At 38.4% G+C, this 13,566-nt stretch overlaps 1 protein-coding gene across 1 annotated transcript; it reads right to left on the bottom strand.

Moving 5' to 3' along the window:
- Positions 1–3,639: 3,639 nt before the first annotated feature.
- LOC114804517 (putative mediator of RNA polymerase II transcription subunit 26) lies at positions 3,640–12,925 on the bottom strand. Its single transcript, XM_054233477.1, has 4 exons — positions 12,748–12,925; positions 5,156–5,883; positions 4,066–5,095; positions 3,640–3,653 (listed from the first exon to the last, which is right to left on the bottom strand). Exons 2-4 carry the CDS (start codon positions 5,723–5,725, stop codon positions 3,640–3,642), a joined length of 1,614 nt encoding a protein of 537 aa, XP_054089452.1. The 5' UTR covers positions 5,726–5,883; positions 12,748–12,925.
- Between the last annotated feature and the right edge of the window lie 641 nt (positions 12,926–13,566).

Below are 13,566 nucleotides of genomic sequence, written 5' to 3'. Positions count from 1 at the left end.
GCGCTGAAAGATTGACATCAACACATTGTGTTTTGGAGGGTGTTAAAAGTCACAATTTACATTTTCAAGTGTGAATAGCAAATCTGAGATGTAACGGTAGAAGTGAGGTGCGAGCACTTTATGCGGCATTGGAGAATATAAAACGCTTCAAAAATAGTAAATCGGCTTTTATCTTATTCGTATTTCAATTCAAATTTTATCTGAAAATAGTATTAAATTGTTTTAATTTAACTTTACTCAATCTTTTGAGGATTATATCTATGATATAAAAATTAATCGCTAAATGTGTTACTAAACACAAAACTCGAGCAAAACCAAATATGTGAATATGGAAAAATTGCGAGGAAGATAATAATAAGAGAAGTTTATTTGAATTGACAACAAAAATATAAAAAAAGCAAACAAAAACTAATAATATTTTGAAGGTTGTCATTGTTGCTTTATTAAAATATTTTTGTCATTGTTCAATTGTATAGGGTTGTGTCGATAGCCTAAAACAATTTGTAATAAGTAAGGAAAAGCTAAGTTCGGGTGCAACCGAACATTTTATACTCTCGCAATTTATTGATGTAATTTTATTAAGATAACACACAATTTGACCTATATCTTCGGCATAAAGTCCAATAGAAAATCATCGTATATAGTTTATGAGGGCTGATGTAATTCCTGAACCGATTTCACTCATTTTCACCACCAAGGTATAACGGGAATAGGAGCAACTTGGCACCTGTTCGTAGGCAGACAAACGGCACATTCAGCCTTGAAATTACTCCTAAATTGCAAAGCTAAGGAACTAATCTCATGATTAAAATCGTCTAAATTGTAGCGACACATAAAGAATCTCCAATTAACAGCTAACATACGAGTGTTTTTGCAACAATATCAAACGCGTTTGTAGAAGCAGTTGCTAGATATTTGAAATGGTAGTGTGGCAGATGACACATCGAAGGAAAAATACCATTTCGAACAGGTTTCTGGCACTTCACAAATTTGAAAGAGGTTTTTCAGGTCATAAAACCACGATGCCAAAAAACATAGATGTCAATGCGACAATTTCAAGAACTTCGTTCCAGGAGAGTTCACATAGCTACAAACCAGGATGACGTAGTCAACTACCCAAAGAATTGTTAGAGTCATTGGATTTGCCTGGACTATCACCACTTAATTTTGCAGTAAAAATTTGCATCAGTTGTCATCATGATGAATAACATAAATCAACCTCGACTTTTCAATGGAACAAGAATGGCTGTGAAGAAGCTTATCAATGTCGTCATCGAAACCAAGATTGTTTCAACTTTGTAATTTACTCATTTGTTGCATACTTAAATATAAGCCTAAAAAATACAAAGTTGAACAAATTATGTTGATTTGCGCTTAATACAGATCTACAGCAAGGTATGTCAATCATTTTCAAACTTAGCGGCTATAACTTTTTCGTCTTTATGCGTAAGAATTTTTTCACTATATTGAAAAATTTACTAATTTAACCATAAAAACGTGTGGTCGGGTCAGCTAGTTTGGATTAATGAGACGCTGTTATGTCACTGTTATAGGTTTATGGATCGATATCTTCCTCTTACTCAAGCTTTTAATATATCCCGGATATACCTTCAACGTCAATTGGACAGACTGCACGTTATTTACTTAACAAGAAGAATATTTAAATTTTTGCGCTCAGAAAAAATAATTGTTGCTGTGAAAACACTAGATTCGTTCGCTCTTCCTTATTTCTTTATTTACAACCATCCATTTTTTTTTAAATATCTCCTATTTAGGTCGGCAATTTTCCGGATCCCACCACCACATTAATTTGTTGGTACTGGAACCATTTCTTGAAAAATTTTGAGTCAATGTTTGGGCATGAAGTAAATAATCCCAAACATTTCTCATTTAATTGCGGACACACATATTTAACGAAGCAGTGCATTAATTCAGCTTTTTCCCTTAGTTTTACAGGTGTGGAGTACACCCCGCGACCAATACTGAATATTTAAGCCGACATGTGAATTAAGCACAAATCGCCTAATGATACTAGTGACATTGATTCGCCATTTCTCTACATGCAGCTCTCTTATTAAACAATTTACATTTAAAAGCAACAAAAAAGTTCGCAAATTTAATTCAATTTCAGAGAGTATACTTTCGGAGATAAGAATTATTTCACAACAATAGCTCAGTTCTTCCAAATATTCAGTAATTTTTGACAGTTCTTTTTCAATTTAAACCGTTGGTATAATTTGTTCGATTCGATTGGTGAATTCGAAGACATCTAATATGACCATACCTAACTACACATTACTGCACGCTTAGCATAATCTCAAGAGTCAGTAACAATATAATATTGATTTCTAAAGCCTAGATGTTTAAATCGTTAAATTTAGACGCAAATCAGACAATCAAACATACTAGAAGTGTCTCCACTTACACATCCGCTTCCAGTACAGCATTATTTCTCAAAACATCCAAGTGAATAATGAAAAAAGCTGAAGAGAAAAGAAATCAATGAGCTTAACTTCACAAAAGTCGGAAGTGGCAAACGAAACAAATTTCTTCTTCCGAGCCACTCAAGTGCAATTTGCTCCCTGAGGTGTAAATACACAACAGCGAGCTCAGCAAAAATTTTCTAGAAACCACCAACTGCATATCAATGAGCCGCAAACACTTGTGCGAAACTTTTCATGTTGTTACAACCAAGTGAATGGGCACAAATTCGCCGAGAGTGCAATCAATGATGGAAAGGTAATGAATTAGGAAATAAAGAACCAGGCACAAATAGAACGCAACATTCGAAAGTTTCACTAATTCTTCTTAATTTGCTTTAAATAACAGACACAAACTTAACAAGTCGAAATGTATTTTTATTGGGATTAACAATTCAATAAATGTATGTAGCAAATTGGTTTGTTTATTGTTAGTACAGAAAACATTTCCTGAATCATTTTGAGGACTTTAATCGATTTGACTGCCTGGGTATCGAGTAAGTACACGAATTGTAAGAGGAATGATATTTCATTATATCCACAATTGTATATTATTAATTATTTACAAAAACTTATAACTTCATGTACCATGTACGAGATAGAATTTTCGAATGAGATTTTTCCTGGAGCTTATTGAAAGAATGTTATTGGTAAAGTAAAATATATAGCTGAGGCTAAAAGGATAGTCATTGTGAACAGCAGACGCTAATGAGTAATTAAAGACAACTTTAATTCCCCCCACAGCCGGTTCTACGCCATTGACGCAATTGACGGAAATAATATCATTTTTTCCTCGGTCTAAAACTGTTTCGAGTCTTTCGTCGGAAGCTCTCAATCAACAACAGCTTTAATATATCAGTGCAGTGTCTTCCAGAAAAAGAAAACAAAAATTCTATAGATTTCAACAACTCGCTTACTTCGCTACACACATTTTAAATCATATACATATATTCATATCACATATTTATAGTTTAAACGAAACTTGTATATATATATAGCGAGTCTTTACTTCCTTAGAGTCTTAGTGTGACTAACACCATCAAGTAGCTAAAAACCTCACAGTTGATCAAAAGTGCAAATAACAAAATGAGATCACTGGCCAAATGAGATGAGTGGCTACTGCATTCTTCGCAATCATAGCTGATGATTTTGCTTTTGATTAGACCACTCCGCCTAAGGAAAGGTTTATTCGTATTAATTGAGTTATGCTCACGTAAGCTAAGCACGTAGCACGTGGAGTGTGTGCGAAAGCATAAACTCAAATATAAATAACAACAGTCTAGTCACATGCTTCTATTTTCCTTATTGCTAAATAAAAAAGCGTGTATAAAAAAATACCGAAATCCCACCGAAAAACACAAAAGGTGTAAAGGAGACCACCAAAGGTGCGACCAGTGAATTCCCAAGGCACACTTCACCGTACAAATAGACAACAAAGCACCTCTAATAGCTGACAAATGTGTTTTGTTTACATTTTCAGCTATCTATTTTTTTTCATACTCGTATTGTGGCCAAATAAAATATAAGGAAGAGGTAAAATTTGGGTGAACGCTTGTAAAACAAATGAAATCAACGCTCGACTTACCGCTCCCGCGAGGCGCATTTGACACAGACTGTTTTTGCTGTTGCGCCTGTGCTTGTTGCTGTTGTTGTTGTATCTGCAGCTGTTGTTGGTGCACGGATGTTGCCGTTGTTGCTTGTTGCTGCTGTGGTGTTTTGGCGACAACAAGGCCTCCCGCTCCGCCACTGCGCGCATCTAATTTCAACTGCACATCAGACAGACAAAGTTGTGTTTGCTGTTGTTGTTGTTGTTGCGTATGTGTGTCAACAATTCTCATGCCACTCGCGCTGATGGTCTTGCTGTTATTTGGTTGGCTTTTACTGCCACTGACCACTACGACCTTATTCATGGCCACCCCGTTGACGCTCGCATTGTTGTGATTGCCACCGTTGTTGTTGGCAAACACAGTTGTTGCATTGGCCAAACGCAAGTATGTTGTAGTTGTTGTGGCAGCAGAAGCTGGCAGAGTGGATTTCGTTGATAATGCGGCAGCAGATGTTGCACCGCTGCTGGTGCGATTCACAGTGATATTCCCCAGTTTGGCTGTTGTTGGAGCGGCGGATGACACCACAGTTGTGCCAGTGGTCTGTTGACTTTTTGTGGCACGTGTGAAGCTCACCGCGCCCGTCTGTGTATTGGTGCTAACACTAACTGTCTGCGCCGCCGTGGCCAAATGAGCCGAAGACAGTGAAAGCGTTGAACCCGATATGGAGGAGGAAGCGGAAGATGAGGACAGCAGTGCGCCGGTGTTGGACACACGATCGGCGCTAGTGGAGGTGGCGGCGTGCGCAATATTGCTCGACGAGGAAACAGTCGAGAGCGATGAAGCGGAAGCGGAGGCAGTGAGAGCAGCCACCGATGAGGCAGACGGATTACGTATGACTAGTATGGATTGCGACTTCTCCAGCCGCTTAAGTGTTTGCAGCACAAAGGGTGCTTTGCTGGCGATGCTGCTGCTACTGCTGCTGTTGTTGCTCAAGCTACCGCTGCCCATGCTGCCACCTTCCGAGGCGCGCGTTAGGCGATTGCTGTCGGTGCTGAGGCTGCGCGAGGCCTGTAATGCAATAGAGAGTTTTACAATAAAAACACAAGATGTTATATTTAAAGTACTTACCGTTTTGAAGAGATACTGGCGATCGGCAGCGGTAGTTACGTTCGATGTCTTCTTCAAATTGGCCGTGTGCAACAGCACCGATTCCAGTTGGCTGGCATTGATTGGCGTTTGCAGGAGAATGGTATTGGACGCATTGCCAGTGGAACCACCACCACCGCCACTACTACCGCTTTGAGACGGTGTCGCCGTCGTCTCCTTGGCAACATAAGCAGCGCTTTTCGTATTACCAAGTAGTGTTGTTGTTATGGGTGTTGTTGTTGTTGTTTGTATTGATTTGCGTGCAACTGTTGTGGCTGTGGGTAATTGTGTCAGTGTCGCAGCAACGGTTGTTTTGTCAATTTTCTGCTGCTGCAGTTGTTGTTGCTGCTGCTGATCATTATTGAATATGCTGATTATGCCATGCTTATTCTGTATGACAATCTGCCCGTTTTCGTTGCGCGCGCCGCGCAACAATATGATGTTGTTGGTTAACTGTTGCGTCTGCGGTTGCTTTTGCGTCGTTTGCAATTGCAACTGTTGTTGCTGGTGTTGGTGTTGTTGTTGCAACTGCTGCTGTTGTTGCTGCTGCATTGGTGTGGAAGTGTTATGGGGCGCTGTTGTTGTTGTTGTTGTTGGTGCAGTTTTTTTATTTGTTTTGGTATTTTTCGTAGTTGTTGTTGCTGTTGTTGGTTTTGCTGATTTTGCACTAGCAACATTGTTGTTGCTTAATTCTCCGTTTTCCTTCGATTCTGAAAATGTGAAAACGTATGTGTAAATAAAATTGTTCAAAACAAAGCCTAATCTCATTTGAGCAACAGTTGGTTTTAAAGAACAACTGTCATTTCATGAGAATTAAACAAAACATCCGAATCATGGAAATGCAAACTGCTTAACTGAAAGAAATTTATGTTAAAATCATATCTCAAAACTTTAATTTTCCTAAAATCAGGTGAGAAATGAGCGATCTCATTGAAGATAACCGAAACATTTTAATACTATGGTAAGTGGGCACATCATAAATATCTTGCACTAAATTCAACTTTACAAACTGGATCATGAGGTATGAAACCAAGCGTCAAAGTTGGCGGCATAAGGTTTATATATTTAATTTAATCGTTTTCACTAGTATATTTCGAATTTTATTAATTTTAATATCTTAGCCGTAAATGGTAACATCGAAGAGGTGGAAGACGTAAGTACATCAATCCTTTAAGTAAACTAAAGTAAATATGAGTTTCCTACAGTGAAATCAACAATGAAGCTGCTTCACAACAAGTTCAAAATATACCAGTTGCATACTTGTTAAAAAAAGATATAAGGTAATAAGTATAATTATGGACTAAACTTAAAATTGCAGTAAAACTCGAATCCAGATTTTTGCATCAAAAATCGAATACAATAAATTTGTAATAGATTGTTTAATATTTTGTATAGATCAAATACATTTCGGACTAATCTGATTTCGAAAGCACTATTTGAAAACAAGTTGTTTTCGGCTAGTTCGATCTCAGTCAGAAAGATGCTAAATTTTACTATGAACTTTACTACCCATACAGGTTCAAGAGCACTTTACAACAGCAGGAGCAACATCTTCGCTTCACTAATCAACGCGAGGAACTCATTAATTTCATTACTCATAACTCTATTCTGGAAATTCATCAGAGTGCTGGACCTTATTGAGTCGATATAGATATCAGTGGGGCCAATAGACTGTATATAGCTCAACAACTTCTATCTATCTTCTATCTAACTCCCATATGATATATATACCCAAACGATTACCCTCCACTCGCCCAACAGACACTTGGAGAGCGAGTCATGAAGAGATTTTTAAGCGTGAAACTGCTCAGCTATAGAAACGATAATTCCAACAGCTAGGATTTAACAATTACATAAAGAAACTTTTAAATGTTTAGAGTGTTACTTATTAAGAGAAGACAGACAAGTTTTTTGATGCTAAAGGTTGAGTCAGATAGATCAAACGTGCTGAAATAAGAATTAAAATCATGACATATTCGGCGGAATGGTTCGTTTAACACAAACTTTATTATAGGAGATTTTAAAATTAATGGTCTAAACAGTCTAAAGGAATGAAATGGGAGATTAACCTCAGACAAAATAAATTATCTACAAACTAAACCATTCAAAAGTTTTACTAGGGATTGCAGATAGATTTATAAGTTTTAAACGACTAGTAATGGAGGAAGATTCAATCTCGAATCCCAATGTAAGTAATCTAAAGCAAAATGAAAAAATTGCTTTTGGAAGGATTCCAGCTTATCCGAACCATACTCTAAAAAAGCACAACGAATCACTAAATTCTGTTGACCAACGTTTAACAAAGCTAAGAGCACCTCTAGCTTTTAAAATAATTTACATAAAAATTTAAATCTAGTTCAAACTAAAGTTTTTTATTTCATACGAAGAAGAGTCAACAGATTCACGTTAAAAGCATACGATTCAGTGGCTTATAATTTGTATGCCACCAAGTAACTAAACTACTTAAGTCCGTTTGTAAGTGATGTATTTCATTATGAAAAGTATATGATTTAAAAAGTTTTATATCAAGTTAAATACTTAATTACAGATAGGCAGAAGAAGAAATTGTATAAAGAAGATATTTTAACTCTGCCGTTTAACCGTTCCGTTTATTTAACGTATTTCATACACAACCCGTATGTACATACATATACTATCGAAACAAAACGTTAATATAATCGAACTTCATTATTAATAATTGCTAAATATCAATGGTCACTTCTGCGCTTGTATAAAATGGTGGTTCCTTAATGGAGTTAAAAATAATCTTACTGTCACCGTATTGATAAAAATAGACACTCATATAGACACAATAGATGTTAGATATACAATATTTGAACACATGTCATGTTAGGAAAAACTATATTACTCATACGACATGTACGCCAAGTACGTTGTCAACACAGCGCCACTGCAACGGGAAAGTAGCGTGCGTTTGTTGCGTCAACTCCCACAACATGACAACTAACTTGTCCAGCATGACAAATTCACATTGGTCGCTGCCACACCCACTGCACTCACACAGACATGAGGCACTTGCATACGAGCTTGTTAAGCCACTTGCAATCATTTAAAGTACGAAACGTCTCGTTTGCCGCCCACTTCGGCCAAATTGAATTGACATTGGCAATATGCAAAACGACAAGTGTAAAAACAAAAACCAAAAAACAACATTTTTTAGAACTTTCAAAGCGAGCACAGCTGATAAAAACAACAACAAAAATATACGCATAAACACACAAATAACGGTACATAATAGACGTCAAACTAAACAACAATAGCGACCGCAAGGAAAGATAACCACTTGAAAGCGTACACCAACCGGAAATTTATTACTTTACATTGTCCTCGCGAGCACTGGCTGGCGACCCTTCGTTCTAGGCCTTTTTCCGCTGTTGCTGCTGCTGGTGCTGCTTTCACGACAATTGTGGGGCTTGTTGTTCTCGCTCTAAGGTCGGTCGTGTGGTCTACTTGACGCTCCGTTATGTTGTACGCGCTTCGGAAAGGACGTTCACGCGTTCTAACAACTACAAACTCGCTGCCGGCGCGCGACCAACTGTTTACTGCTTGCGTCCGAGCAACGCAAAAAAGCGCAACACAGCGAAGAACGCGCAACCCACAGATCCCACACGTGCGCCAAGAGGCGTACAAACAGGCACATGAAAATGTGGGGATGTATGCAATGAGGCATGTAGTTGAGTATGCACGACACGCACGGAAATATACGACAAATCGACAATACGTTATGGCATGACGATAGTCAGTAGACAGTTGACAGCGCCGAAGACAATGCCAACGGCGCAGAGAGTATCGGGGGGAAGTATAAGGCAACACGCGAAAAATTTGGTGAAGCTTTGAAGGAAGGGAAGGACAGCAAGCACTCGTGGTTTGATTGTAAGCGCTGACACTCCTTTGGCATTTAACAAGAAAATAATAAACCAAGTGGAAGTGACACAACGATCTTCAGGGAAGCCAGCGCCTAAAATTAGAAGAATGGAGTTAGGAAGTAAAAAATATTTGGAAAATATTCAAGCTCCATTCATCTTCATATCGACAGCTGTTAGGCATCGGTTATTATATAATGCATATAAGGATGAGTACCACATAGGAGTTAAGATCCCAGTTTTGACTGTCTGTTCCAAGAAGAATTGAATCTACGTAATCTAAGTGGATAGTCGTTTTTATCGGGCCAAATCGTCAGCATTCTTCAAAATTATTGTGAGGAATGTTTTCTGATACTATAACCAGAACAGCATAAGGGCATTGATAGTACTAGCTGAAGACACCTTTTTTGAGAGAGAGTATTAACTATACATATACATTGTTTTGACATGGGATTGATATATATGTTTTCATGGATGTCCTCTAAAAACTGTAAAAATTACAGTGGTTCTTCCAGATCAAAACAAAAAAAAATAATTTATTTTTCTTCAATTGATATTTTACAACCCTTCGTCACAAGGCTACAAAGATAACAATCTTTATCAACGCCTTATAAGCTCAATCATGAGCTACTTTAACGGTTGCCCTAACCTACAAGTTTTCATTTCATTTTATGTGACATATTTGCTGTTGAGTGTGGATCCATAACTCGATCACCAATATTTATCCAGCATCCAATAGCCGATTCGTCCAATGTACAGTCCATAGAAGCAGTTGTTAGGAAACATAAAACTAACAACCCAGCCAAGGCTTGTCTTCGTTCACCACTGGGCCCATTTATCGAAAAATATGAATGCAGATACGCAATATCTGGGGACCTCCGTTTCTTACACTGGGTTTCAACGTCAACACCATTCGCATATTATAAGTAGTAAATGCAAAGTGTCTTGCCGTTTTATTACAAAACAAACAACTTTGAAGCGCTGACTGCAACGCAAATAAAATATACTCGAACATGCCACAACTGAAATGACAGTCAAGTCAACGTTCAAGAGCAAGGCCGTAGGCTAAGCGTCAAGCGTCAAGCGGTACTTGCTGGTGCTGTTACAGCCGAAGCACTCACACACAAGCCCACAGGCACAGGGACGGTCTCCAGCCAACGTCATACGCTTGTGCGCTCTCGCTGATTCAGCCCCCCCCTGCACCCCCTACCCATACAACTACCGCGCTTGTGTGGAAATAGTGTCAGAGGACGAGGTGTAAACAAATTCTCGGCAGATGTGGGACATGTGAGGTAAAAACATTCACTCAGCAATGCTGCAAGCTAAATATCGATGAAAACACATGTATCTGTAGGTGAGTATGCTTGCAATGGCTTGGCTGCCGACACACAGCGACGACGGCGAGGATAGATGGCCCATCTTTAAATCAAGTGGACCGACGTATTTATTGCATTTTGCATGAGCCATGTCTTCGCCCAACAAAATAAAACCGTTGCAAAAGTGCATGTGCTCCGCAAGTGTGACAATGTTCGGACTGAAAAGTAGCCGGTTGATGACGACGTACACACACACGGTAACTCATTGTTTTGTTGTTAATATTAGTACTCGTATCGTAGCATTGTCTCGGCGCGTTTTGGTCCGACATATGGCACTCACACACACTCACAAACCCATTTCTGACCCGGCCATCCCGGCACAAAAGTCGCACGGCCGCCTGACAAAGGCTAGAGGCCAAAGCAAAAAGGCGAGTGCTAACGCGAATTCGCTATCCACCGCTTTTTCTAACGGTATTTAGCCACTAAAGAACAACAAGCACTACATTTGTTTAGACTCAGTACAAAGGTAACTACGGCGGCCAGTGGCCATCTAGGTAGCACAAAACCCAAAGTATGGGTGAGTCTAAACTAACCGACAAGGACACGGCGTGGCTATTCTGAGTATAAAGGACAAGCTTCGGCTTAAACAAAACGACAACGACACGACAAGTGACGCTTTCCTCAGCGATGCGTACATCAGGCAGTATGGGTCCGGTTAGCCTTACTTTGGCCGTGGAACAGACGTAAGCGACGCCTGAAGTGTCTGAGAAATGTGCGGGCAATAATTAGCTGTTGGCTGTCACCGTTACGCTGAACATTACAAAATATGTGTCTCTCATTAATGTCCTTTTTTCAACGAGATATTTCACTTTTTCAACAAGTGCTGCAGCAAGCGGAGGAAGAAGGGTTTCTAAGCTGCGTGGCGAAACAAAGGGAAGTCATTACATACTTTACAGGGTACTTACACTTGTACATAGACACTTTCATATGAATGCATGTTCGCATAGAGATATAAGTCCCATATTTCATGGCAATGACAAATAATGTATGGCCTGCTTTATGAGCAACAAAACGTCACTTCCAACATGAAAACACAAAAGAAGTGAAAACAGTAGAGAGCACACTTTTGTCTTGGCAAATAGCAAGGAGCTAAAAACAGGCTGCTGGTCAGTCGATAGCGCCAGCTGCCGTTAACGATTTGGACGAAGCTTCAAATACTTATTTGCATTAATATTCATACTGTGGAATGTACAATTTTGTGTAAAAAACTAGTAGAATGTGTTAAGAAAATCAATACTAAACTTTACGGTAAAAGCAAACGCACATTTTCATGACTCCAAACCAATGACCATCTATAAGGGATTGCAATCTCAGATCTTCGAAAACTCGAATTGTTTTTGGCTTAAAGCACATCTTAGAGTCATAGAAGCATTATTCAATAGAAAGAGGAAATTTTTTCCTTGTATTTTTCACTATTGGGTCGAAGCGCTCGGACGCGTTTCCCTTGAAGCTGGTTTTTTTTCAACTCAGGCGATTATAGTCCTACGAGACTTTGTGTAAAATTTTTGAATCGATCAGATTTCGTCGTCACTCTTGAAAAAGGTGATTGCTTGTTATCATTATCAATATAAACTTCTTATACACTTAAATATACATATTGCAGATAAATCTATCGATAACTTTTTCCTTACTTTCCAGAATAAATTATTTATGTAAAGATTTTGTTTAGGGGACTATATTGACATAAACCCCTTAAATAGAGGCTTATGTTGACTCCGTGTAAGCTTGAAGTATTAAGCTTTAATTAACGGTATTTTAACTTTAGAAAAAAATAGACATAAAATAAATTAAAATATTTTATTTCTCAAATTTTTTAAAGCAGTAACTATAAATACATATAAACTTAGAAACAAATTAAAATACATTGGTTAGGTTAGAGGCTAACCCTCGAGACAAGTGTCTTGAAGTATCTCATTTGGACAGCTAAAGGCGCTGGTCCATTGTGATGCCAAAAGACTCCTATATGTATACGGATTTAAGGATGATCCTTGTACATATATCGCTGAAGTGCATAGAGCCTATCACAAATTTCCCGAGACAGCTAATGTCTATTACAGTCAGTTCGCTTGGTTTGCCAAAGGTATGGCTACCAATGGAAAAGAAAATTACTTGATGTTTCCACCTCGTCTTCCTCCATACAGCTATGACAGTTATAAAGGAGGTAGACTACAGTATAGAAATAACGGACTAGACTATGCAGACGATATATATTTAATTACACATAACTTTGCAGACATCGAAAAGAACAAATTATGGTACAAGAAACTGCAAATTGAATTAACTTCGACAAATATTATAAAAAATAAAATATTACCTATTTTTGTTATTAAAGCACTATTATATCTGCATACGGAGGATCACAGGAAGACATCATCAACCGTATAAAAAAGGCGATGCAAGCTTTCAGCGCCCTCAATATAGTCTGGATCTCCTTCCATCATTACGCGACATAACAAAATAGAAATAATATTCAATTCCAATGTTGAGTCAACCTTTCGTTACGGTTGCGAAACATGTAAAGGGTGATTTTTTAAGAGCTTGATAACTTTTTTTAAAAAAAAAACGCATAAAATTTGCAAAATCTCATCGGTTCTTTATTTGAAACGTTAGATTGGTTCATGACATTTACTTTTTGAAGATAATTTCATTTAAATGTTGACCGCGGCTGCGTCTTAGGTGGTCCATTCGGAAAGTCCAATTTTGGGCAACTTTTTCGAGCATTTCGGCCGGAATAGCCCGAATTTCTTCGGAAATGTTGTCTTCCAAAGCTGGAATAGTTGCTGGCTTATTTCTGTAGACTTTAGACTTGACGTAGCCCCACAAAAAATAGTCTAAAGGCGTTAAATCGCATGATCTTGGTGGCCAACTTACGGGTCCATTTCTTGAGATGAATTGTTCTCCGAAGTTTTCCCTCAAAATGGCCATAGAATCGCGAGCTGTGTGGCATGTAGCGCCATCTTGTTGAAACCACATGTCAACCAAGTTCAGTTCTTCCATTTTTGGCAACAAAAAGTTTGTTAGCATCGAACGATAGCGATCGCCATTCACCGTAACGTTGCGTCCAACAGCATCTTTGAAAAAATACGGTCCAATGATTCCACCAGCGTACAAACCACACCAAACAGTGCATTTT

The sequence above is a fragment of the Zeugodacus cucurbitae genome, chromosome 6 (genome assembly GCF_028554725.1).
Source record: "Zeugodacus cucurbitae isolate PBARC_wt_2022May chromosome 6, idZeuCucr1.2, whole genome shotgun sequence".
NCBI lineage: Eukaryota > Metazoa > Arthropoda > Insecta > Diptera > Tephritidae > Zeugodacus > Zeugodacus cucurbitae.
The sequence above is the reverse complement of the archived record's forward strand: the minus strand, read 5'-3'. Positions and strand labels throughout refer to the sequence as shown.